The sequence below is a fragment of the Nipponia nippon genome, unplaced genomic scaffold (genome assembly GCF_047370975.1).
Source record: "Nipponia nippon isolate SJK-2023a ecotype South Korea unplaced genomic scaffold, ASM4737097v1 scaffold_7, whole genome shotgun sequence".
NCBI lineage: Eukaryota > Metazoa > Chordata > Aves > Pelecaniformes > Threskiornithidae > Nipponia > Nipponia nippon.
Genome location: NW_028262391.1, coordinates 51,644,827 through 51,669,014, shown reverse-complemented (window position 1 = coordinate 51,669,014; position 24,188 = coordinate 51,644,827). Strand labels below are relative to the sequence as shown.

The window sequence follows — 24,188 nt, the reverse complement described above, 5'->3', positions numbered from 1 at the left end:
GTGACTCTGCATACGAATGATCCAGACCCAGCAATTAACCCAGCGCAGGCGACTGAGGAGGTACCTGGGTTTTTCCCCTAACCCCAGCCCTTTTTCCCCAGCCTGGCTGCTATATATAGCACTTGCTCAGAAACCAGAAAGGAATGACCATGCTCTATTAAACCAACCCAAAAAAGAGACACAAAGAGCCCTGAATTCGGCAGAGGAGCCTTTCCTCCTCGGCTCACCTCTTTTCTGGGACCTTGCTGCAAGTCACGAAGCTCCAGGCACATTTTGGGAGCCAGATAGAAGGCACTTGAGTTGGCCCTGCTTTGAGCAGGGAGTTGGACCCTATTTCAACCTAAATTAGACATAACCCCCTCCCCCTGCCTTCTCCTGCTGGTTTTCAGCTGGATCAGGTCCCTGCTCCGAATCACTGAGCAGTTCCATGATGGCTCCAGCCAGCCTGGGGAGTGGGGGCTTCTTGAGGCTGGTAGGGATTATTTGGGCACCCAGATCTGCCACTTTCTAGCAGAGCCTCAGGCAGGGCAAACCCTCCTCAAGCATCAGCTGCAGCCAATGATTTGACTGCTTTTCCACTCAAAACCTCTTTTGGGAACAGAAATAGCTGGGAATCCTCCCAGCACAGGCCAACCCTGGGATGGTTCCACTTGACTGCCAAGAGGATATGGATATGGATAAACAGCATCTCAAGGATATGGACAAACAGCATCTCAGGAGCTCTTCTGCTAAGGGTATCACCCTCTTTAACAGAGGCTAGGGAGAGATGGGGTAAATAACCCAGTACCTCCTAAGCGACAGCTATCAGCCTGTGAGGTCACACCGTGACCCACAAGTGCAGTCCCACCACGGCACAATCACCCCCTGCACAGGCTGCAGCGAACGCACCGCGCTGGGTGACGCTGCATGGCCTCGACAGCTGGGTCGGGAAGGTCGTGCATCCACAGCTCGCTCGGAGTTAGCAGAGGGACAATTCGGCTTGGATCCACCCCATTTTGAACACCACCCATGAAGCCTGGGCAAGCCCAGTGGCTTGGCTTTCTAGGATGCTGCCCGCTCCCACTTTGGGGTCCAGATAGCACCGACCGTTGCCTGCACCAGCAGACGCCCACCGCAACACTTGCCTGCCTCCAGCAGTTTCCCTAAAACACCTGCCCCGAGCACCTACTACCACAAAAAATCTCATCCCACTTCTCCCATCAAACCGCAGCCGTCGGGGTGGGACCCCTGCTGAGACACCGTGTCGGGACGGGGACCACCTTACCTGGACGCCGCAATCTCCGCTTTCTGCTTGGCGATAGTGGCCGCCCGCTCGGCCGCCTCGACGGCCCGATCCACCTTCTCGCGGATCTTGCTGGCCCGCAGCGGGATGAGGTTCTTCCTCTTGCCGCTGACCAGGACATTCTGCTTGTACTTGCCCTCCTCCTTGGTGCCGTCGGGGAAGGTCATGCAGCCATAGCCGTGGCGCTTGTTGTTGGCCCATTCTCCCTCGTACTTCAGCCCATCCGAGCGCTGGCTCACCCCGAAGCCCGACCGCTTGTCATTCTTCCACTCGCCGACATAGATCTCGGTGGTGGTGGCATCGATGTCGTCTTCGATGACGGAGAGCTCAGCTTCGCCCTCGCCCAGGCTGATGGTGGAATTGATGTCGCTGGCGGTGGAGCTGACCGTGCTCATCCCGGCTTCGCTCCGGAAAGAGCTCTGCTTGCTCCGCTGGCTGGCCAAGGAGCTCTTGGACTCGGACTTACGGAGCTTGAGTCCGCTCAGCAGCGACCGCCGGAAGATGCCCTTCTTCTTGCTCTTGAGGATCTCGGCGTCGCTGTGGGCCATGAGGACGAAGCCACCCCGGGAGACGGCGGGGCTGCCGGCCACCGCCGGCGAGGAGTCGGGGTGCAGCGCCGTGCCGTTGGTGTGCTCGCTGCGCAGGGAGTTGATGGACGTCCTCAGGGGTGACCTGATAACCGCAGCCATGCCGTAGGGAACACTCTGCCGGACGCCGTAGCCCTGGCGCATCCCTCCGACCCACTGGCCCTGGTATGTCCCTGGGAAGAGGAGACAAAAGCAAAGAGGGGTTTCATGGTGTGGCATCGTGACCACTAATGGCATCAAACTCCTCTGCGAGCCCTTCGTTAGTGGAGCAGCAAAGTGCAGCTCTGGATCCCTGTCCCATCTCCGTGACAAGGATTGCAACGTTACATTGTGGGAGGAAAAAATAACGTCTCGGTTGGATTGCAGGCATGCACTCCAGCGGCAGCGCGGAAATATTAGAAACCAGCCAAGGCATCATCGAGCACGGAGCAGTGCTTCGAGGAACTGCCCCTTAGATCAACCCCTAACTTGAAAGGGAATGGAGCGGGGAGATGTGGTAGGGAAATCGTTATCTGGGAGCAGACTCCGATCCCGTCCATGCTGCCGGCAGTGATCAAAGCGGATGGTATATTACAATGCATTTATTTATATACGTAGTGCCTTTCATCCGGCATGCAGCGGAAGGGAGCGGCTCTATAGAAATAAAGGCCTCACAGGGAGAGATCTATTTGGTTATTCCCCTTGGAAACTGTTTTGAGCTCCTACATTTGCATGGGCACTTCCTGGAGTTGCTTAACTGGTCCTTAGTGGGATGAAAAGCACACAGGACCTCACCGCGGCACTGGGAAGGGAGGCACAAGAAACCCATCCAGCTTGGGAAGTGCGATGGGAGCGTAACGCCTGCCCTGTGTACTGAAACAGCCGTAATCTGCCTGGGGTTTATAATCCCTTTCCCTCCTGGAGCTCGGCGATTGGCACGCTTTCTCGTTTTATCCCAGCCTGCTGAACTCTGGGGCTTGTTTTATTCTTAGGTTGGCTTAATCTTTTCTGGACTAGCTCGAGATGCAGTGATTCACCGCCTGCCTAAGCTCTCGCGGGGCGGATTGATGAGCCCGAGGACAGCTCCTTGCCTGGTACTGGTGCTACTGGGATGCTGCGGCCGGTCCCAGCCCCGGACTGCCCTGCTGCCGCCCGTCCCCGGATGGCAATGCAAAGAGCAGGGCCCCACGCTGGGATGGGTGCAGGCAGCACCTTGCAGTGTCGGGGCCTCCCTTCACTCCAGCCCCGCTCCCGCACACCGAGGGAGTCTTAAAATAGACTTGCTGAAATAGCGAACCCTGTGGGAATCAAACCGAAACAGCCCCGACGAAAACGGCCTGGGTGATTACTGCCGGCTCAGTCTGATAGAGGCTTTCCATCCCCTCTCTGCAAGGGATGCTCTTTGCCCTTAGCAATCAGGCTGTGATTCGTAGACATGAGCAACCCATCAGGTCCACCCGAGCCGGCTTTTTTGGCTGCAAAAATATTGTTCCCCGAGACCTATCCGTTTTGCTGCAGCGTTTTCCCTCTCAATGTTTTCCAACGGCCCAGTGGAAAGGATTACTAAAACGGGCTGTGCTGGTCATCCCCATCCCAGATAAACCCTACTCTCGCTGCAAGGAGCGATCCCCACCCTACAGCGATGCATCCTTTTGCTCCGTTTCATCCTTCATCCTGATCCCACCCCCAGGAGGATCCTTAGGGGTTTCCACCACCCAGTCCGCAGGGCTCAGCGGTAGCTCTGGAGATGGGTACGTGCTGGAGCAGCTCACGTCGAGCATGGGAACTGCTTACCGAGAGCGTGAAACCAGCACCCGGGCACATTTTGGGGTGCATCAGCTGTCTTATCTAATAGCCGCCAGTGCTTTGCACAAATCCCCTGGGGCTTGGGCATCCTTCCTGGTGCTCCAATGCAAGAAACACCCCAAGGTGCTACTTTATCTGGGTGACAGCCTTGTGCACCCCAAAAAAATGCCAGCCCCACGCTGGGGGACCCCCACAAAGACTGCCTCAGAGAAGGGACATGGAGAGGGAGGGCCAGGAGGGCAGGATTTACCGAGGGTTTATAGGATTAGCACTGGGGAGGGAGGCAGAGCACTGGGATTACGGCAGTCACCGGCGGGGCAGGGCAAGGAGGTGATGGCAGTGCCAGCAGGGAGAATGATCGGGGACAACCGGGAAGACGGCCGGCAAACAGCTCAGTGGAGACATCAAACGTCCTCTGGATGGGTTTGAGCAGCGAGCCTGGCTTGCCCCACTGAAGCCCACTTTGGTGTCCCCAAGAACAGGCAACAACCGATGCTGTGCACCACGGCTCTCCCCGTGCCCAGTGGCACCCTGGAACAGTGCCTGTGGCAGGGGAGAGCCCCCCATCCATCCATCCATCCATCCATCCATCCATCCATCCCCTGCAGGCCTGGCAGCATCTCACTCCCCTTTCTGGCTCCTTCCCAGAGCATCTTGGCAGCACAACCCACTGGGGGCAACGGGCAGCAGCCAGGTGAGAGAGATTTCCCCCAACGCCCTGCAAATGGAGCCCCTAAAATGGCTAGGGATGTCCTCGTCCCGTGCTCAGCCTCCTGTTATCTCTAGAGATGGATTCACAGTGTTCAGGGAAAGATGCCAGCGTGGGCAAGGGGAGAGGGAGAAAAGGTCCTGCAGGAGATCCGTCAGAGCCTGCCCTGCCCAGGTCCCGGACTCCTTTTCCCTTGGCTGAGTCACTTGACTCGGTCCCTGGCCCCAGGCAGGTCCCTTGACCTCCCAGTCTCCTAGCAAATCTGCAGCTGAAAAAAAACCCAAACGGATTAAACCAAAGCACCGTAAAGCAAGCATGGCCCTTTGCTGAAAACCAGAGGCAGTGGCAAAGAGCAGAACAAAGCACTCGGAGCAAGCGTGACAGCGCGTCCCAGCTGGAGCAGAGGCGGCAAATTGGTCACAGCAGGTTACAGCTGCAGTGAGCGCCTGTGCCTATCTCCAGCAAGGCAGAGGTGCCCGGGAAGCTGTCATCTTTGCATGGCCTTAAAACCTACTCCTAGAATTGCACAGCTGCCAGGAGCAATCGCTGCACAGAATCACAGAATCATAGAATCGTTAAGGTTGGAAAAGACCCTTAAGATCATTAAGTCCAACTGTTAACCCAGCACTGCCAAGCCCACCACTAACCCATGTCCCCAAGCACCACATCTCCCCGGCTTTTAAATCCCCCCAGGGATGGAGACTCAACCACTTCCCTGGGCAGCCTGGGCCAGGGCCTGACAGCCCTTTCCGTGAAGAAGTTTTTCCTCATATCCAACCCAAACCTGCCCTGGCGCAGCTTGAGGCCGTTCCCTCTCGTCCTATCGCTTGTTCCTGGGGAGAAGAGACCGACCCCCCGGCTCCAGCCTCCTTTCAGGCAGTTGCAGAGAGCGATGAGGGCTCCCCTCAGCCTCCTCTTCTCCAGGCTGAGCACCCCCAGCTCCCCCAGCCGCTCCTCCCCAGCCTTGTGCTCCAGCCCCTGCCCCAGCCTCGCTGCCCTGCTCTGGCCACGCTCCAGCCCCTCCATGGCCTTCTTGGGGTGAGGGGCCCAATCCTGAGCACAGCACTCAAGGTGCGGCCTCACCAGTGCCCAGTACAGGGGCACCATCACCTCCCTGCTCCTGCTGGCCACGCTATACCTGATACAAGCCAGGATGCCATTGGCCCTCTTGGCCACCTGGGCACACTGCTGGCTCATGTTCAGGCGGCTGTCAACCAACACCTCCAGGTCCTTTTCCACCAGGCAGCTCTCCAGCCACTCCTCCCCAAGCCTGTAGCATCGCATGGGGTCGTTGTGCCCCAAGTGCAGGACCCGGCACTGAGCCTTGTTCACCCTCACCCAGTTGGCCCTGGCCCATCAATCCAGCCTGTCCAGGTCCCTCTGTAGGGCCTCCCTGCCCTCCAGCAGATCGACACTTCCACCCAACTTGGTGTCATCTGCAAACTGACTGAGGGTGCCCTCGATCCCCTCATCCAGATCATCAATGAAGATATTGAACAGGACTGGCCCCAACACTGAGCCCTGGGGAACACCACTCGTGACTGGCCGCCAACTGGATTTGACTCCATTCACCACCACTCTCTGGGCTCGGCCGTCCAGCCAGTTTTTAACCCAGTGCAGAGTGCACTTATCCAAGCCGTGAGCAGCCAGCTTCTCCAGGAGAAGGCTGTGGAAATGCTGTGCATCTCCCTGCCAAGGCTGATTTTTCTAAGCAGAGGATGCAAGGACTTGAGGAGCCATCCCATCCGGCTGGCCCATCCTGCTTCTGCCCTCCCAGCATCATGGAGCAACTCCCAGCAAAGAGCAAACCCCAGACGCCAAGTCTGCTTTCATGGGTGTCATTGCTTTCCTGATTGCTTCCCTGCTGGAGGCAGCAGCATGGATTGCCTCTGGGGATTGCCTAGGAGGGCACGGTTACCTCCCCTATGGCCACTAAGACATCTGGCCACCTTCATGGCCACCAGCAGATCAAAGAACTTCCTTCCAGGGAGCTGAGTTCATCCGTCCTTCCTCACCCAAACAGCACTCCTTCCTTCATCTGGCTTCATTATGTTTTAAACCCCTAAATATCCCAGGATTTGGCCATGAATACTGGAAGGTCTCAGAGCTATCTGATCTGCATTGCTAAGCACTGTCACCTCCTCCCCTTGTACTGCTCAGCTTAACCTCTGCCCCTAACATTTGCAGATATATGCACAAAGCTTAATCTCACAAGGAGCCGGGAGACTCTTTCTCCCTGCAGAGGAAACGGGACTTTATGATTTTCCACTTTACGCGCCAGGAAGGACCGTACAGCTGTTTCAGAGCTAGGGAGCTGCAAAGGGAGCGTGCAATGGGAAACCCGTGCAGTGGGGACCGTAGGACGGGGCTGGGTGTAACAGGACGAGCACGTCTGATGAAAAAGGTCCCCAGACTGATCTGAGGTGCTGAACCGAGGTCCTCAAGGACTGCAGTGCAGATGTAGAGAGCTGAGCACCTCCCAGGGTCAGAGCAGAAGAGCAGCCACCCTCTTTAACTGTGCACAAGAGGGGAACATGGCTCCGTTGGGATGGGAAGCAGGGAGCAAGCCAACGCTACTGCAATCCTGGCCACAAGCTGATTGCATTGCCCAAGCCAGGGCATTACGGAAAAGAGGCAATGCCACCGTGAGGGAGGAGAATTGCTGGGGAGGAAAATGTGCCAACCTCTTCCCCCCAGCCATGCAGGTCACTCTTATGGATGCCTCCAAGATGCCACAAATATCCACCCCCCTTCCGTGTGGCCCTTTCGCACTGTGCAAAAAGGACAAAGAGCAACCAAAAAAGTCTCGGACGCAGAAGGAAAATCCTCCTGAGCTAGGTCATTTGTGACTTACTATGGTAATACAACCAAAGCAGCAACCATTTCTGGGTTGTAGCTCTTTCCTTACTATCAATATTTGCAAAACGCTTCCCAAAGCATTAATTGCATGAGATTAATGGAGTGATGGCATCAGGGAAAATGCAGCATCCATTAGGTGATCAGGGCAGCATCGTGCAGGCAGCTGCGGGCTAGGGCTGGGTGGAAATCGTGGACAAGAGCAGACGCATGATAGGAGAGAACTGGAGAGCCAAGCCAAGAAATCTCAGCCACCACCATGATCCTGCTGACAAAAGGGATCCTGCCCTGGGAAAGGGAATTTTGCCATTCATCATAATGGCAGCAAAATTAGAGCCCGAGGGAATAAGCGGGTTGTGCTCTTCCTCGCCGCGGTTTTACCCTGGGGAAGATTTCTTGACTCCTGGTGTAATCGCTCCAGCAGGATTTGGCCAAGATAAAGGTGATGCCAAGAAGGGTGGGGATGCGGCCACGCGCGTGCACACGTATAGATCAGAGATAAGGAGAGGGCATAACCTGAGGCTGGGAGAAAATAACTAAAGTCATCCTGAAAGATGGATCGGCGAGAATATTCCTCTTTCGGAAACAGCAGATGAAGCGTGAGAAAGGAAATGGGCTCGCAAGAAAGATGAGGAAAGTCGGGATGGGATGGAAACATGGAGAGAAGAAAATGGGCAATGCGGTTGTTGGCCACTTTCACTTGTGTTCTTAAGCCTGGGGTGGGGTTTTTTTTGGCTGGCTCCCCTTGGAGCCGGGCTGGGTTGTTTCCAAACGGCTTTTAAAACTCCTGCAGGAATTTCCATTGCCTTGAGGACCATGCAGAGCCCCATCCTTGGCTGGAGCCAGCCAGGTTGAAAGCAGAAAGCGGAAAGTCACTGGCCTCCAAAGCATCATTCCTGATGCTTCAGCAGAAGATCGTATGTTTTGAGAAATGACAAGTACCAAAAAGTAATCTAATTTGTTGCAGGTATTCAGCGCTTTCTCAGCATTTGGCTCAGGAGGCTAAAATTCATTCTGGGAAGAGAGCAGAGAGTCTGCAGGGCTGCTCCTGTTGTCCCCATAATGCCAAAATCCCTGAAATCAGGGTTCGCCCTGGTTTGTACTTTGCAGAAACGGGGAGGCGAGCGGGATCCCATGCAAAGCCGGTGGCAAGCCGGCCAGGCACAGCCTCATCGCCTCCACATTCCCTGCTGGAAACAGGGATAATGCAGCGGCACTCCAGCAATTCAGGTGGGTATTGGGAAGACTAATTAGCTCCTATTTGCAGAGTGCTCCGGGAGGATCGGAGGCATTATAGACACCAGGAAGAATGACAGGTTTCCATTCATCTCCTTGGCTTTGCCAGTTTTTGGGTTTTTTTCCTGGGGAGCGGGGAAGGAGGAGACCCATCTCCAGCTCCAGCTCATCTTCCCGGGTACAGCCGCTGCAGCGGGGCTTGTGTGGGTGCTCGTGGGCCCAGGACCGTGGAGGGAGCTGCTCCCTCTTGCAGACAAGGTCTTCACCATAGCTGGGAAGAGGCAACCAACTCATGGCTTGCTCGTCCCACCTGCAGCACACCAGCTGGAAACCTCGGGCAAGAAGAAGAGTCACTTCATTGATGCCATTTGTCTTCGTACCAGGTGCCTTTCACACATAAGAGTGAAATGGAGAGGGAAAGGAGACCTGAAACATCTAGAAAATGGCCTTTCTGGCTAGGATGGAGGTGGCCTACAGCACTGCACTCAGCAGGTGAAGGTGAGCAGTGCCACAGGGTGGAAAGCCAAGGGACCGCCTGCCACCCATAGTCCTCTCCTGCTTACGGAGAGATGGCGAAGACCAACAACGATGCCCGGGGTACTCCAGCTTTCAGACAAATAAGCAGCACCATCGGGCACACCAGAGCGACAGGCGGATTTTGAATGATACGGGGGGAAGCCCCAAGGGAAGATGATGGGCCGCTCACAGCCTGAAGCAGGCTGAAGGTGGGATCATGCGCTTGGATATAAACCTGGTCCATCTCCGTCACGGCATTGGAAGGAGACAGAAGTCAGGATTTTTTGGGTTGGAATGGCTGCATTTTCTTTCTTCCCCCCCTCCCCATACCCAAGGCTCTGGCATTTTGCAGGCTGCTGAGCCCTCTGGCTCCAGTCCAGGAACACCATTAAGTACAAGCTTTACGGACTGAAGGCTGCTCACAGGCTTTTCCCAAACCGAGACGGCCGGTTCCGTGTCCTGCAGGACAAAGTCCTTGGCAAGCACACGGGGTAAAGCACACGGGGAGGTTTGCACAGACCTGCCCTGCCTTGCTCCGCTTCAGTTTCTTCATGGAGACATCCAAGTGATTATTTAGGATGTTGTAAAGCATTTTGAGGCCCGTGGACACACACATATTATTATCACAACATGACCTCAGAAAAAGTCAAATGCTTAGAAAAATAGTTTAAAAAAGAGTTAAAAAATACAAAAAACCTACTGTCATGGGTCAGTGCAAGGTATTTCCAGGTTAGCTAAAATAATCGGCAGCACAGGCGCAGCTACCCAGGCTTTCACAGAAGATGGGAGCAGCAGGCTTCAAAGGGCAGGTTTCTCTGTAGGCTCTGTCCCATCCTCGAAGCACAGCCAGATCTGCCTGTTACGGTGACTGTGTTCAGCAACAGCAGTGATCCAAACCTCCCAGCTCACTTTTACCATGCAGCGAAATTTGGGAACAAGGTCTGAGTCGTCCGAAGTGCCCGTCCACTTTTCCAAACCAAGCTGAAGTAATCAGGCCTCACAGATTGCTAGTTTACTTGCAAAGGATCCTTCCTGGCATGCTCAGCCCCCCTCTAATCTCTGAACTCTGCAGCACGTTAATTAAAGACATCCGATGGCAATAATTAGGCCGGTCTCTTGAATTACGACAAAAGAAGCAAGTTTGACAGATACCACTTTCCAGCGATTCGATATGAGAAAGGCCCAGGAAGGATTCATGCAAAAATCATGTTTAGCATCTCAGGAACATCCATCCCAAAGAGAAGATGTGTGAGAGAGAAGAGAGGACTGGAGGATGCTAATTCAGCCTCAGACCTGATGGGGTGATGATGGGGTCATCCTTCTTGGTCACCCCAGCTGATGTCCAGCAGTCAGGGGGTCTTGCTGGTAAAAACGTGCCCCCCAAACATGCTGCTGGCATGTATGGGTCCTCCCGAGCATGCACGTGGGTGCACGTGTGCTGCCAAGACACTCCAAGCGCCATCCTTCCCGCGCTATCCCTCCTGGCAGCAGGACAAGGCGCTGCGCCGGGTGACTTGCATTCCCTGCCCCGTCCCCAGCTGCCGGAGAGCAGCAATCGTCTCCCAAATGCTCACCTAAATCCCACACTGGCATGATATGGACGTCTAGGACTTGCCACCTGCATGAATCAATGATGGTGCATGCGTGCAACGCCGCGTGGATATGGCATCAGCGGCAAATTACCTTCCCCCCCGGCCCTGTCAAGGCTCTCCATGCCTCTGACCATCACCAAGCCATGCTAAAAACACAGTCAGATGCTTCTGCTGTGGCTGCTAATTTGCCAAAAATATGCTCTGGTAACTGCTTACACAGGAGAAGAAACAAAGTATGGATTTTTGAGTATGCAAATATAATCTGCAGGCACGAACACGTGATGGATGTTAGTCATATTGCTTAATGCGAGGCTGGATCCATACATACACGATGGGCACAGCGAGGTCTGGGCATCCGTGGAGGAGAGAAGGGAAAGAGGAAAAGGAAAAGGGAGAAGAGCAGAGCAGGGAGAAGAGAGGAGAAGAGGAGGACTAGAGCAGAGCTGTCATGGGCTGCTTTGCTGGGGTGCTGGGTGGCATTAAGTCTGTTGCTGGGGCTCAACAAATATTAAATCTTTACAAGCCTGCAGCTCATATCAGCATGGTTAACTTGCACTTTTAAAAGCTAAATGTCCATCTAAGGACACAAAGCAGTGGCGTTGCTGGGTTTGGATGATGTACCGTAGGAGATCACTTTGCAAGCAGGTAGAGATGGGCGCAGGGGTGGCCCTGGCAGAGCCAGCGCCTCGCTGGGCACCTCTGCGGGAGCAAGAGCCGGGGCTGGAGAGAGGAGAGGGATTTATACAGCCTCACGCCACAGCCAGGGAATCTGCCTCCTCCTCCTCTGTGGATGCAAATAACAACGTAAAGTAACTCTGGCTGAAATACCACAGAAGAGGGCTTGCTCAACCGTTCTCCGCAGGGAAAATCATCTGAAAGGCAGGGTCACTTGGGGCGAGAATGCTCATCTGGGGCACATGAGCCCCATCCAAAACATGGGGAGTCCTTTATATTCTCATTGCCATGTTGCCTGCCCCAAAGATACTTTGCAATCAGGAGATCAGCAGAATGAAGCTCCGTCCCTCACTGGCAAACATTAACGTGCGCCACGGTGTTGCAAAGACTGCTGATATTTGCGCTTACAGATGGGAAACCGAGGCACAGAGCGAGATGGAGGACGGGCTCCTCCGACAAAACGAGGTGAGTGCCTCCTCCTGCTGCAGGCACGAAGTGGCTTTGCACAGCCTACAGCAAACCTACGGCAGGGCAGGGACCGGCGCAAAGCCCCAAAGCTGCTGCCCTACCTCTGAAGACAACCCCAGCTGCAGGAATTAAGCCATTTTCCCCAGGGAATGGCCAGTGATGAATACGTGCCCTTATAATAGTAAGGAGAAGCCACTCCAGAAGAATCACATACGGAAATTCAGCTCGGATAACATCTGCGAGAGGAGCATCCCCCCCAGACCCATGGCTAGGTTCGGGCTCGCCTGACAATGCCTTCTGAGGCATTTCGGCTATTTGCTTCGAGGGGGAGAAACTCGATTTGCTCTCCACCGTGTGCAGGAAAACGCAAATCCGCCCTGAGCATCCCCTCCCTCTTCCCTCTCATTGTGTCCGTATCTCCTGCCTCCTCGAGCCTGTTTGCGTTTGTTAGTAATTGCCTTTTCCAGCCAGCATTTGGAGAAATGCTTCAAACCATGATAATGACAATCAAATCTCGGCATTGCTAATTCTGATGGGGCTCATAATGCATCTCAGGCCGGTCGCGATTTTTCTTAAAGCGCCAGGTCCTGGAGTCAGGGGAAATACAGCTTTTCAAAAGGAAAGAACAAAAGAAAGAAATTTCTACTCTTCCTGAGGATGGGAAGCGCCAGGTCCGCCGGAGCCAGGGAAAGTCAAGGGAGCATCATCCCCTGGCTGAAACGGGGCCTGTAATGTTTTCCAGGGCAGCTGAATCCCTGTGGATTCGGCCACCGACTGGGGCCAAAACTGGGATGAGGCTTTAGCACGAGGGATGTGAAACACATTAGCATATCGCTCAGCACCTTTATTACAGCTAATGTGCTCCTCTCACAAAGCAGAGTGAAATCGGGCTAACGCTTAGTCCGTTAATCCGCCAGCGCTCTAATCCTCATCGCAAACTCTGTGATCTCACCCCATTTCTCAGCAGAGCTCCCGGGAGTAAGGGCTAATTCTCCGGCACTCACAAACGGCGCTGAGTGCCGGTGCCGGGTTTCGGGGGGCTGCATCCCTTGCAAGGTGTGGGAGATGCTCAGCCGCATGGGATGAGGCTGAAATCCCCAAGGATTGGGGATACGAGGCTGCACCGGGAGCGGGGACGGCGCAGGACGGGACGAGGCGAGAGCAGGGTTTATTTATTTCCTGTGAAATAAATGATCAATCCCTTATTCAGTCCAGGGAAACACCTTGCAGACCCAAAGCAATGCCCTGAGTAGGAAATATCTTTATAGTGATCGTCTTGGTGCAAATATCTGCAAACTTAGGGACCTTGCTCTGGCTGTTCGCTCATTCATGAAAATTCATGATGCTCTGCTGTATGGTAAGAGTAAGTGGAACCTCTTCAGGGAATAATTTTGGGAAAGGAGTGGCTGTTCTAAGGGAATGCTCATGCATCCATTGCAATTTTTAAGGATTTTTTGATTCGAAGGTCAGAATCTGTCTTTGAAAAGCAAATATCAAACCCCAAAATGTAAACACTTGCCATTCAAGTGTTTTTTTTTTTTTTCTCCAAGCTCCCCCTTTTTGTTAACAGATACTTTAATTGTAAGTTAAACAGCTTATCGCAGGGGCAAACTAGCATCAAGACTCTCCTGTAATTATTGCAAACTCCTGCAAAAAAAAATCCTTTCTTGGTCAGGACTTCAGTCGATGCAAAAGCCAGACCCCAAACAGGCAAAAACTGCAAAATCTCACAAGACAGATGCTAAACCACAGCGTTACCCCCTATAAGACCGTCACCAACCCCATCCTGCCCAGCTTCTGTATCTTCAAGTCATGCCTACATTAATACAGATCATTCATCTACATCAGCGCTACCTGACTCAAAGCATTCAAAATTAACCAGGTTCATTTTCAAATCAAGGCATTTTTAAAACAGAAGGCATTTTTAGCTCTCGTCTGCTGGTTTCCAAGCCTGTAAGAATGACTTTTTTGCAATAGTCTGGGTGGAAACCTTGCTTCAAAAATGAAGCTGAAAATCTTGCAAAATCACATGATTCCACAAGCTGGAGCTTGAAGGAAAAAAAATGTTCAGCTACAGGAGCAGATGTCACCCAACCACGAGGAGCCCTATGGGATAGCAAATCACATGCAGATATCCTGAGATTTGCATGAAAAGCCATGAGAAACCCACCCCAGCATCCCCAGCGAAAGGATGTTAAAATTGTGCTTCAGGCCTTAAGTCACCTTCTGTGATGGGGCATGTAAGGGGGTCAGACTGCCCCGAGGCTGGGGTCCTGCACCATCCCCGGGAGCATCACGCACCGGATAAAATACTCGAGAAGATGGAGCGAGTGGCTAAGCCTGTCTGGCAATTTCTATTTCACGTACTTTTCCCCGGGGTCAAAATCCTTCTTCCTCTGTCCTGAGCTGTACCTGAAACTAAGCAGCATGTTCCAGTGAGATAAGTAATTACCATGAGTTCATATCATTTATTTTTAATGATGCTGGTCAGAATCTTCATTTAGTATTTTGATTCATTTTTCTATGTTCGGCGGGTCCTGATGTTTCAGTTATTGCTCTCCTATAACCGCTGTTGCCCTGCAAGCATCTTCTGTACCAAACCTAGGTAGTGAGATGCTTCATAAACAAAGTTCATAGCTTTTTTTTAATTATCAGCGTCTTAGGGGGTTGTTAGGACCAGCTAGGGCTGTGTGCAGGAACCGGGAGGATCGCGGACCGGGGCATATTTGTATTTGCTTGTTTCCACCCACTATTTAAAGTGCATCAACAATTCCTTCCCGGCAGCAAAATAAGACGAGAGCTGATGCTTTTAAGGTAATTCTGACATCTGCACTATGAATAGATTGCACAGAAATTTGCCCTCGCTAGTTGGTTCCCTGCAGCTGCAGAGGAACCTGTGAAAAACCCCTGTACGGAGAGAGGCACGAGGCAGCCCTCGGCGATGCCGCCGCCCTTAGCGGCACCGGCCAGTGCTGGTTCATCCAAACCCACTTCTCAGCTCAGGCAAGGGGGCTGCGGCCCCTTCCCGGACAGACAGGTGCCCCTGCGGCATCCCCGCTCCATCCCCCTGGACTGACCCTTTACATTGGCAAGGGGCCTGCTTTTGCAAAATATTTTGTGTTTTTTATCTCCTCAACCACTACGAAGCCATTTGGTTGGTAGCTCCCGGTGCCCCCGCTAAGAGAGCGGCTGGAGGTGTCACCGCTGCCACTGCAGTGGTGGGGAAAGTGGGGCACGGAGCCGCCGCGGCTCCTGCCCCGGCAGGACAGGGCGAGAGAGCCCACGCCGGCAGCTCCACCACACCACTTCCCTCTCCCCATCGCTTGCAAAGCATGAAAATTTCCCAGCCCAGGCCAAGAAAACCCACTTGCCTACTCACACGGTGCTAACAATGAAAACACTAATTATATTTCACTCACCTATCAAAGGGATGATTCATTTAGGTGAGTGGGCACAGAGGATTACACAAGATGAACACCGTGATGCGACCGCCCGTCCGTTTTGGGGTAACCCTCCTGAGAAACAAGGCTGTGCGGAGCACGTGGGTACCCGGGATGGGGTGAGGGGTGGCAGCAGGAGGGACCCGGCACAGCCCCAATGCACCGCGGACACCTCCTGTCCGGGGAACGGCGGCGAGCGGAGGGCTGGCCGGGCAGCAGGGACCCGAGAGAGGGGCTGGACCCTCCTCGTGCCCCTGTCCGGTCTCGGATCCCAAATGCTCAGCTGGGGAGAGGTGGAGGGAGGAGAAAAACAGCTTTGGCAGGGATGGAAAGGGCAAAAGGAGGTTTGGGGCTTCCTTCATCCACCCTGTCTTATTCACCCCCACAACCACGGTTTCAGCAGCAAAACCCAAACCCAACACACAGCCCTAGGATTCCCATGGCAAGCCTGCAGTTACAACTCAGACTGTCCCCAGGGTAAAACCACTGAGTATTTCCAAGGCACCCGTGGAGTTACAGAAAGGCAGGAACCAGCTGAGATGTCTCCCGATCTCCAGACCTGCTCGGGTGAGGGTCTCCAATGGGAGGAGGTCTCCAGCCCTCTGCTCTGGAGAGGTTCCGCCAGCTCCAGCAAGGGTGATGGCAGCGGCTTCGGTTCACATCGGTGCCGATCCAGGTGGATGCAGCCCCTTTCACCCAAAGCAAGGGAGCAATCCTGCTCCCCCTCTGGAGCTGGGCTGAATCAGGCCCAGCAAACGAGCGGTGCAACTCCAGCATCCGACTGAAGCGATCCTCAGAAGCCTGGTTTATGTAATATCAGGGTGCTTCTGGATGGGGGCAGGAGGTGGTAGGGATTTTTGGCAAAAAGATGAGGACATGTCAGCAGTATCACGGTTTGGGGGGGTCCGAGTGAGTGCATGTGTGCAGGGGAAAGACAGGACGGTGCACACGTGTGCCGCAGGTGCAGGACTGTGGGTTGGGCGCGCAGCGGTGCTAGGGAGATTTGGCAAAGTGTGGGCTCCTAGGAGAACAGCGAGGCTGTATTTGCTTACGTGGGTTCTGTGCAAGAGGTTTGCATTGATGGACACGTATCCGCACGGCTCAGGGAACGCGGTTTGCATTCATCCGGCGCGTGCATGGGCCAAGAGAGCGCTGGCGCCGGGCTGGGGGCAGACCACGTGCGTGTGGGTATGCAAGCGGAGGGGCGAAGCGGCGTCTCGGCGTGGGGAGGAGAGGCGTGTGTGCATGGCGATGAGTGTGTCCGCGTGGGAGGTGCGAGATCTGCAAGCTGCATGTGGGGGAAGCGTGCATGCGTGCGTGCGTGGCAGGCGTGAGCACCCGGCGTGGGGGGGACGGTACCTGGGGCGGCGAGCAGAGCCAGGACGGCCAGCAGGGCAGTGGCAACACAGCTGAGGCCACTGCATGCCATACCCCACGCCCGAGCCCAACGCGTCAACACGTGTGCATCAGCCACGCAAAATATCGCTCCCCAAGATAGCGCCGGTGGAGTGTCGAGATTTGCCCTTCCCCGCTCTTGTGCAAGGAAATGGTAAAATTGGAGCGAAACCCATGAATTCTGGGGCGCCTCGCTTCCTGAGCCTCGCTGCGCATTTAGGGACCCATCCCCTAGCCCTGGTACATGTGCTAAAAAAAAATATGCAAGGGATGAATATTTATCTGTGGGTGGCAAGTGACAGATGCTGGGGCGAGGATTCTAGGATACTTCAGTTTGATGAAGGTAATAACTTGAATAGATTAATGAGAAACATCCTTCCCAACAGTTGCCTCCCCTGTGCAATAGCTACGCAGCCACCCTTCCAGCAGAGCTCCTGCACACACCAGCTCCTTGCATCCAAACGCACAAAGTTCAGTAAGGTTCGGCGTCCAAAAGGCTGGAGATGCCCAACTTTTCTGTTTTCCACCCAGAATGGAGACAGGCAACTGGGAAAGGGCCGTGGCCTCTGGGTGCTTCCAAGCGAGCTGGTGAAAGTGCAATTTCAGCTGCGTTCAGTCACTCCGTGGTGACTGCCCAACCGAAATGGGGGGAAAGCTGGCGTGGAAGAGCCCGGTCGGGGCGTGCGTGGCCCGTCCCTGCTCCCGGCAGCAGGGTGGGCTTGGCCACGGGTCCCATGGCTCCGCATTTCCCCAGCACGGCCACCCCCTCCTCCTCGGACGGTTTGCAGAGTCCCTGGGGGGGAGCATCGTGCTACGGACCCTGCCCTTGTCTCCTCCTCATCCTCTGACCTCCTCCTAAAATGATAAACGTGCAACATAGCTTTTCGATCCCCAAACGCCGAGAAGCCAGGCTGGCCTGACAAGATGGAAGAAAAAGCTCTTTGCTTCTGGTAGGTTCTCAGAAACGGTGAAACTGCTGGCAAGCCACCCCAATTTGGAGATGCTCCCCAGGTTTCCCAAAAAGCCGCCGCGCTGCAGTCGACGGGGAGCGTGCCGGGGTGGGGGCACGCGTGTGCCCGGGGACAGGGCCAGCCCTGCAACACCCAGCCCTCGGAGACCTGTAGTTTATCGAGACTTGTGCCTGCCTTCCCGCAAGCCTCCCCGGCAGGGGCTGGGTGCCAGGAGGGGCGCGGGGCGACGGCACTTGCCTTGGGAGCACGCAGAAACCCCCCCCCATCCCCTCCTGACTGCTTTGAAGGTGGGAGATCGCGATTATTCTCTGACCAAGCTTTATTCTCGACTGAAGGACTGCTGGGATTTATCGACAGCTTGCAAACACGCACTCGGCAGATTCCAGCTCAGACCCCAGCATTATTCCAGGCAGCTGAAACAAAAGGTTGCAGCTATATTTTCCTTTAGGAGAAAAGCCACCAGCACCAAATTATCATTAAAAAATCAAGAGATCGTTCCACCTCGCCCTTCGAGAGCATAAAAGAGCAGCTGCAGGTAACGTTTAATCTTGCCTCCCTGTATAATCACGAAGCAGCAAACTGGGTTTTCTAGAGAAAGGTCTTGCAGCACCTTTCAGGAACGCTGCGATGGAGCTCATCAACGCTGCAATTTCCTTAACACAGCAGTCCTGGAAAACGATAACATCTTAAAAAAACCCAAACAACCAAAACCATAAGCCTGCTTTAGATGGACACGTTTGCCAGCAAAACAACGGGGCAGCACTGCCGAATGCCCCCGGCTACCGGCAGGTAGGCCTGCCTCGTATTATGGTGGCAATTTAGATGGAAGTAGGCACAGACCATGAGAGAGGATGATACAGCCACTTACAGCACAGCACCAGCTGTTTCTCCTAGTTCGGCCTTAAAGCTTGTTAGTCCAGCAATTTTTTTTTGAGCGCTCCGATTGGGTTTTCTTGTTTTTTATTCAATCCTAGTTTCTCCTCAACATCTCGTTAAGCCGTGTTGACGGCAGAGAACAGCTTTGGTGATCCCTCTGAGCCCCTACGCTAAGCATTAAGCTGTAAACTAGGAATGTAAGACTCTTTTCTGAATTAAAGTCTTTCGCCTGGTATTATGAAGCGCGGGGCTGCGTTTGGAGGGGCTGCAGGGCATGCAAAGACCCCAGCCCCTCGCTGGCAGCATTTGCAGCACCAGAGCTGCACCCATCTGCCCTGGATCCCCCCCTGCACGTCCACCTCCCCTCTGCCCCGGGTCGCTTCGATGCAAATCCTACAGGTTCCAGTGGTGCAGAACTGCAAATCCCACGTGCAACTCGGGTCGTCTCCCGATGGCGTGGCCCACCCTGTCCTCCGACCCGCCCTAGGCGAGAGCTGGGCGTCCCCCCCCCAGCGCAGCCGGCTCCCCTCCCCAAAAAGCCTGGTCGAGGAGAGTGATGGGGGGAGAACCCGGCACCCAGAGACCCGCTGAACATATGGGGCTACCTGTGGCAAAGAGCTGGGCTGATGGCATGCCGGGCTGGTTCCTTATCTCCTGCGGGGTCCGAGCATCCCTCGCTCCAAGCTAGCAGGTTGCAAACTCACAGACTCCAGCCTAAAAACCAGGGTCCCTGCTCGGAGGCTTGTACCCCCACGCCACCGCCCGCCCTGGCCCGGAAGGTATCAATGCAGCACCTACCTCCATCCGAGTAGGTCTCTGTCCCGTAGCCATCCTGTAATCCATTGCTCCAGGTGCCTTCGTACTTGGCCCCATTTCCAGTGCATTCTCGGACCCCGTACCGTCCCTTAAATCCGTGGGTCCACTCTCCTTTGTACACCCACTTCCCCTTGCTCTCCATGCCAATGCCATGGCGCTTGCCCTGCGCCCAGGTGCCCTGGTAAGTGTTGCCGCTGGGCCAAGTGTAGACCCCCAGCACCTCAAAGCCGTGACTCCAGGAGCCCGAATATTCACCTTGACCCTTTGGGCCGGTACAGATTCCGTGGCCATGAGCCTTTCCGTCCTCCCAGCCTCCACAGTACGACCCTCCATCGTCAAAATTAAACCTTCCCCCACTGGACATGCATGTAATTCGGTTTGCAAATCCCCCAAAAGGTGAAAAAAAAAAAAAAAAAAGAAATGCAGAAAATAAAATGCGAACGATGACTTGGGGAAAAAATACAAAATTAAAAAAAAAATCAAATCAAATCAAACTCAATCGCAATCATGCACCAAATCCAGGGAGCTGCTTAAGCCAGTTTCTTGTGATTATTCATTCTCTGGGAGTATGTTCAGGACCAGTTCTCTCTTCCCCTGCTGTGGAAACAGTATCATTAAAAAAAAAAAAAAAAAATAGCAGCAAGAACAGCAGCAGCTATTGGGTTTTGGTGCAAACGACTCCACCTAAAAACCATCCAAGGCAGGGAACGGGGGTGGGGGGAGAGAAGGAAGGAAAAAAAAAAAAAAAAAAAAAAAAAAAAAAGAGGCCAAATGCCAAGAGAAGGAAAAAAATAATTAAATAAAGGCAAACGTGCGCTCCGCAGCCCGGCGCGGCCCGAGGGGAGGGCGCCTCAGAGCCCCCGCTGCGCCCTGCCCGGGCGCCCGGCCTGGCTCCGGCGCGGGGCCGGGGGGAGCGGCGGGCGCGGCCGCATGGCGGGGCCGGGCGCGGCGGCGGCGGCGGCGGCGGCGGCTCAGCAGCAATGCGGCGCCTCGGCCGCCCTCCGGCGCGGCTCCCCCGGCCTCTCCCGCTCCGCTCCCGCGCAACGCGCACGCACCCCGCGCCCTAAAAACCCGCCATCGCCTCCCGCGTCCCCCCCCCCCCCCCCCCCCCCCTTCTCCGCCCCCAGGCAAACCTCACTCCCGGGGGGACCCGCTCGCCTCGCCCGGCGGATCCCGCATCTCGGCCGGAGGATGCTCGGAGCGAGGCTGGATGGCGGGGTGAGGGTGCTGGGGGGCGGGGGGGGGCAGAGGGCCCTCCGCTCGCCCCGCTCTCCCCACGGCCTCCCCCCTCCTTATCGGCTCCCTACGGGGATAAATCCTGCTTATTAATGAGCAGGGATCCTGAGCTTTCTGCTCTGCCTCATCTCCCGGCTCCTGGCTCAGGGTGGATTTAAAGAGACAGCAACTGCGTCGCCTTCGCCTCCCACCCCAGCAAGGCCGCGGCCCCCCGCAGCCTCCCCCCCCCCGCGTCGCGGCTGCGGGATGCTCCCGCATTTTTATTTATCCCTTCATCGCTCCCCCGCCCCGCTCCCGCCGCTCTCCCGCTGCTGCTTCTTCAATGCGACGAGGGGCGGCCGTGCCCTGGCAGACCCGGGGGTCCCCATTTGCAGGTGGGTGGGTGGGTGCGTGGGGGGACACGATGGGAAAGGGCCAAACGCCTCGCTCGGCGCCACCAACGCCAAGTCTCCGGGCAGACTTTGCTCCGTGCCGGGTCCAGCACACTGCAACTGCAACGCAAATTATTTATTCATGAAAAGGCCGTGCTGCCGCTGGGGGTTTATGGCAGCGGTCCGGGCTGTATCCCCTCCCGGCTGGGCTGCTGCGCACCTCGGTCCCCTCCCCTCGACACACAGCATCTCATCCAGATCCTGCCTATCCAGCGGGAAGGTGCAAAACAGCAGGAGGCCCTCGCCAGTCCTGTCCACAGATGATTTTTTTTCCCTGGGATGGCTGAAGATGTGAAATCCTCCCCAGGCAGTGGCGACAGCTCGCTGGGGTCCTGGTCCAGCGATGCATCCCCTTGTTTAGAAACCAGCGTGCCAAATATTTGCAGCATCGGGGGGGTCCGGGCGGGTCTGTGCGCATGCATATATATATATATATGTATTAAAGGGGGAGCTCTGTTGAACAAAAATTAAAAAGCTGTTCACAAGCGCCTATAAAGCAAAATCCGTGCAATGTATAGAAAACACGGTTCCTCCCAAAAACCTCCGGTAGGACTGCCAGGCGCACCGGCTCGCCTTTGCATCCTGCCATCACCGCCGGCGTTACTGGAGTGCTCGTTTTGAGCCAAGATGATCGACTCGGATTCGAGACCCAGCTCGGCCAGGACTCCAAGGAAAAAAAAATGAGCTGTAGAAACCCTGGCGATGGAAACCTGGGGGATTCAGGCAGGTGCATCCCCCGGGAGGGACGGTTACGCTCGGTACCTGCCCCGGTTGCCCACCCAGTAGGAAGTTTCTGCCTGCGTCTTTTTTTGTATATCGAAGCATTTTCTTGTCCATCCATTGAAACGCAGAACCACCCTCGCCTGGAAGAAAACCTTCCTCTCTTTCAGAGCTGGAGGGAAGAGATACAACCAGAGTGGGTGGAAATTTTCCCACTGAAGCATTTTTTTCAGTGGAAAATGTCTTTTCAAACTACACCGAGCCCTTTGTGAATGCGAGAACATTATACATTGGGGGTTTTGTTGTTTTTTCTAAAAATCCCACGCTTCAGGTACCGCACTTTTTGGCAACTGCAAACTCCCGTTTTTTTCATGGAGAGAGACTTTGGGTGGAAACCCCCAAACTTTCCAAGAAAAACACGACAACTGAAGTTGCTTCAAGGCATATAAAATTTTTGGCAGAGAAAAAAAGAAATTCCAGCCCCCTTCTGTTGTTTCCTCAGTAGTTTTACATGGTTATAGTGGCTTCACATGTTAATTGGCATGGTAATTAACGGCCAGCTATTCCTTCTGTGGCGTTAAATGGGGTATAGAGACCAGAGGCTGATGCCTGCGCACGCACCAAGGTGCGATACGCCTCTGACCAACGCGGGATGCCGCTCTTAATAAAACAGGTATTTAAAATAACGGCATGTTTAATGGTACCGCGTGAAAAAGAAATCACTAATAACAGTGAAAAAGAAATCACTAATAACAATCCGCTGAGGAAGCAGAGAGAAGAATGAGATTTACTAGGGACAAGTGGTAGCGCAGGGCTACCAGGACGGTGCGTGGTTTTAAAATGAGTATTATTTTAGGAACGGCACCTTTGTGGCTGACGAGGGGGCAGTTCCTACACTAAAAACGCAGCCACGTGTTACATCTTCTGTTCATGACCTGATTTAGGTTTCGTGGTGTGCCCGTAGCCTGCCTTGCTGCCCTGTGGCTGGAGTGGAGGGCTGGGTCAGAAAGGACCATCTTGGTTATTAAAGGGTTTAAGATGGGCTTCAGGAGGCTCTGAAAATTGCCAAAAGCCATGTTGGCAGCCGAACAAAGATTGCGGGAATACCAGGTGAAGGGGCTGGATGGACGACTACAGATGCCAGGGTGATCGTGGCGTGGTGGCCGACTGCGACACAGCCACGCTGCTGTCCCTGAGCCTATTCCCAAATAAATCTGGTTTTCCCAGACTTTATTCAAAGGTCCGGATTTGTTTAAAATAAAACCTCACGCCCCAATCATCTGCAGTCCTGCCTGCCTTGGGGAGTCCTTTCCACACCAGTTCACATTGCCTTGGTGCTGCTGATATGCAGGAGGCTGAGGCAGAGGAAATTCCAGATGGGATTTCCCTCCAGCCCCAGATTACCAGCAGGTTTTTTCCCTCTGGAAGATGCTTTTGCTGCCGGTGAGTGCCAGGTTGACCTCCGCAGATGCTGCCATGCCGGGGCCGGAGCTGGGCTGCCCTCAAACCGCAGCGGGATTTCTCCAGTACGTTTGGCTAACTCTGGAGACATTTCCCCAAGGGGTACAGACAGCGGTAGATAGGGCTGTCAGGGTTTTTTTTTTATAGTTTGGTGCAGGTGTGGATGAGGAGAGTGAGACGATGTTTGGGATAAAAGAATAATGATGACAAAATACAATAAAAAGCAAATCAGCTTATGGTAAGTAACTGAGCATGAAGGGGGGAAGACAAAATAGCACTGGGCAGCGGGAGCGATGCAAAATATAGTGAATAAAATTAGCACCTGCCTATTGCTGGTGTGCCTTGCAGATAAAAATGCTGGTGGAAAGGCACAGATCTCCAGTGGATCCCATCCCGCCCTCGTGTGCAGAAACCTGCCTGGCCCTGCAAAGAGCAGGGCACAGCCCAAGGGAGCAGCTCAGGGAGGGATGGGGATGCAGGCAGGCAACGGGTTTTCATGTACAACGTGGTTCCGAAAGACGAGTGCAGGGCACCGGGGAGACCCGGCCTTTGCAGAAAACCTGCTGGGAAGTTTGGCTATGCTTAAGAAAGAAAAAAACCTGCCACAGAGCAAAGGGAGAGAGAGGATTAGCTGGAGGAATCCATGCTGCTACCGCATCCTCAGCATGAGAACGGCGGGATGTATCTCTAAAAGTCCAGCTGCCCAGAAAAACATCTCCGGCATCCCAGGAAGGCGGGTAGCTTTTCTGGGGTGGAATTTGATCCTGTGAAACACAACAGAGGATGGGGAGAGGAGGAGGAGGGACGTCGTGCTGGCCTCCCCGAGCCCAGCCGCGAGGTGCGATTCGAAGGCTTCTCAACTCAGTGGGCCGCCGTCCACGGGGGAGGATGTTTTTTTGGCACTAGCAGCAGGGCTTCGCAGGACCTCACAAATTGCAGGCAGCTCCTGGGGATGCCCAAATGATGCTGAAGGGGAAACACATCAAAGTGATCTTAAAAAAATTGCCCGTTTCATAGGGAAAGAAAGGAAAAAGGCAGCTAAATGTGGAATTAAATACCAAGTTGTTTAAGCGGTGTAGGGTGGGTTGTGTTTTCCCAGGGTGAGGCCGTCGGTGGTGGAGCTGCAGAGCTCGGCT

General features: G+C 54.5%; 1 protein-coding gene across 1 annotated transcript in view; it reads right to left on the bottom strand.

Annotated features, from left to right (window-relative positions):
* Window positions 1-19,877, bottom strand: part of JPH3 (junctophilin 3) — a 59,699-nt gene extending 39,822 nt beyond the window's left edge. The window contains exons 1-2 of the mRNA XM_009477417.2: window positions 19,187-19,877; window positions 1,265-2,042 (exon numbers count right to left, since the gene is read on the bottom strand). Coding sequence (XP_009475692.1) covers window positions 1,265-2,042; window positions 19,187-19,568 — 1,160 coding nt within the window. The 5' untranslated portion in view covers window positions 19,569-19,877. The remainder of the gene's footprint in view (window positions 1-1,264; window positions 2,043-19,186) is intronic.
* Between the last annotated feature and the right edge of the window lie 4,311 nt (window positions 19,878-24,188).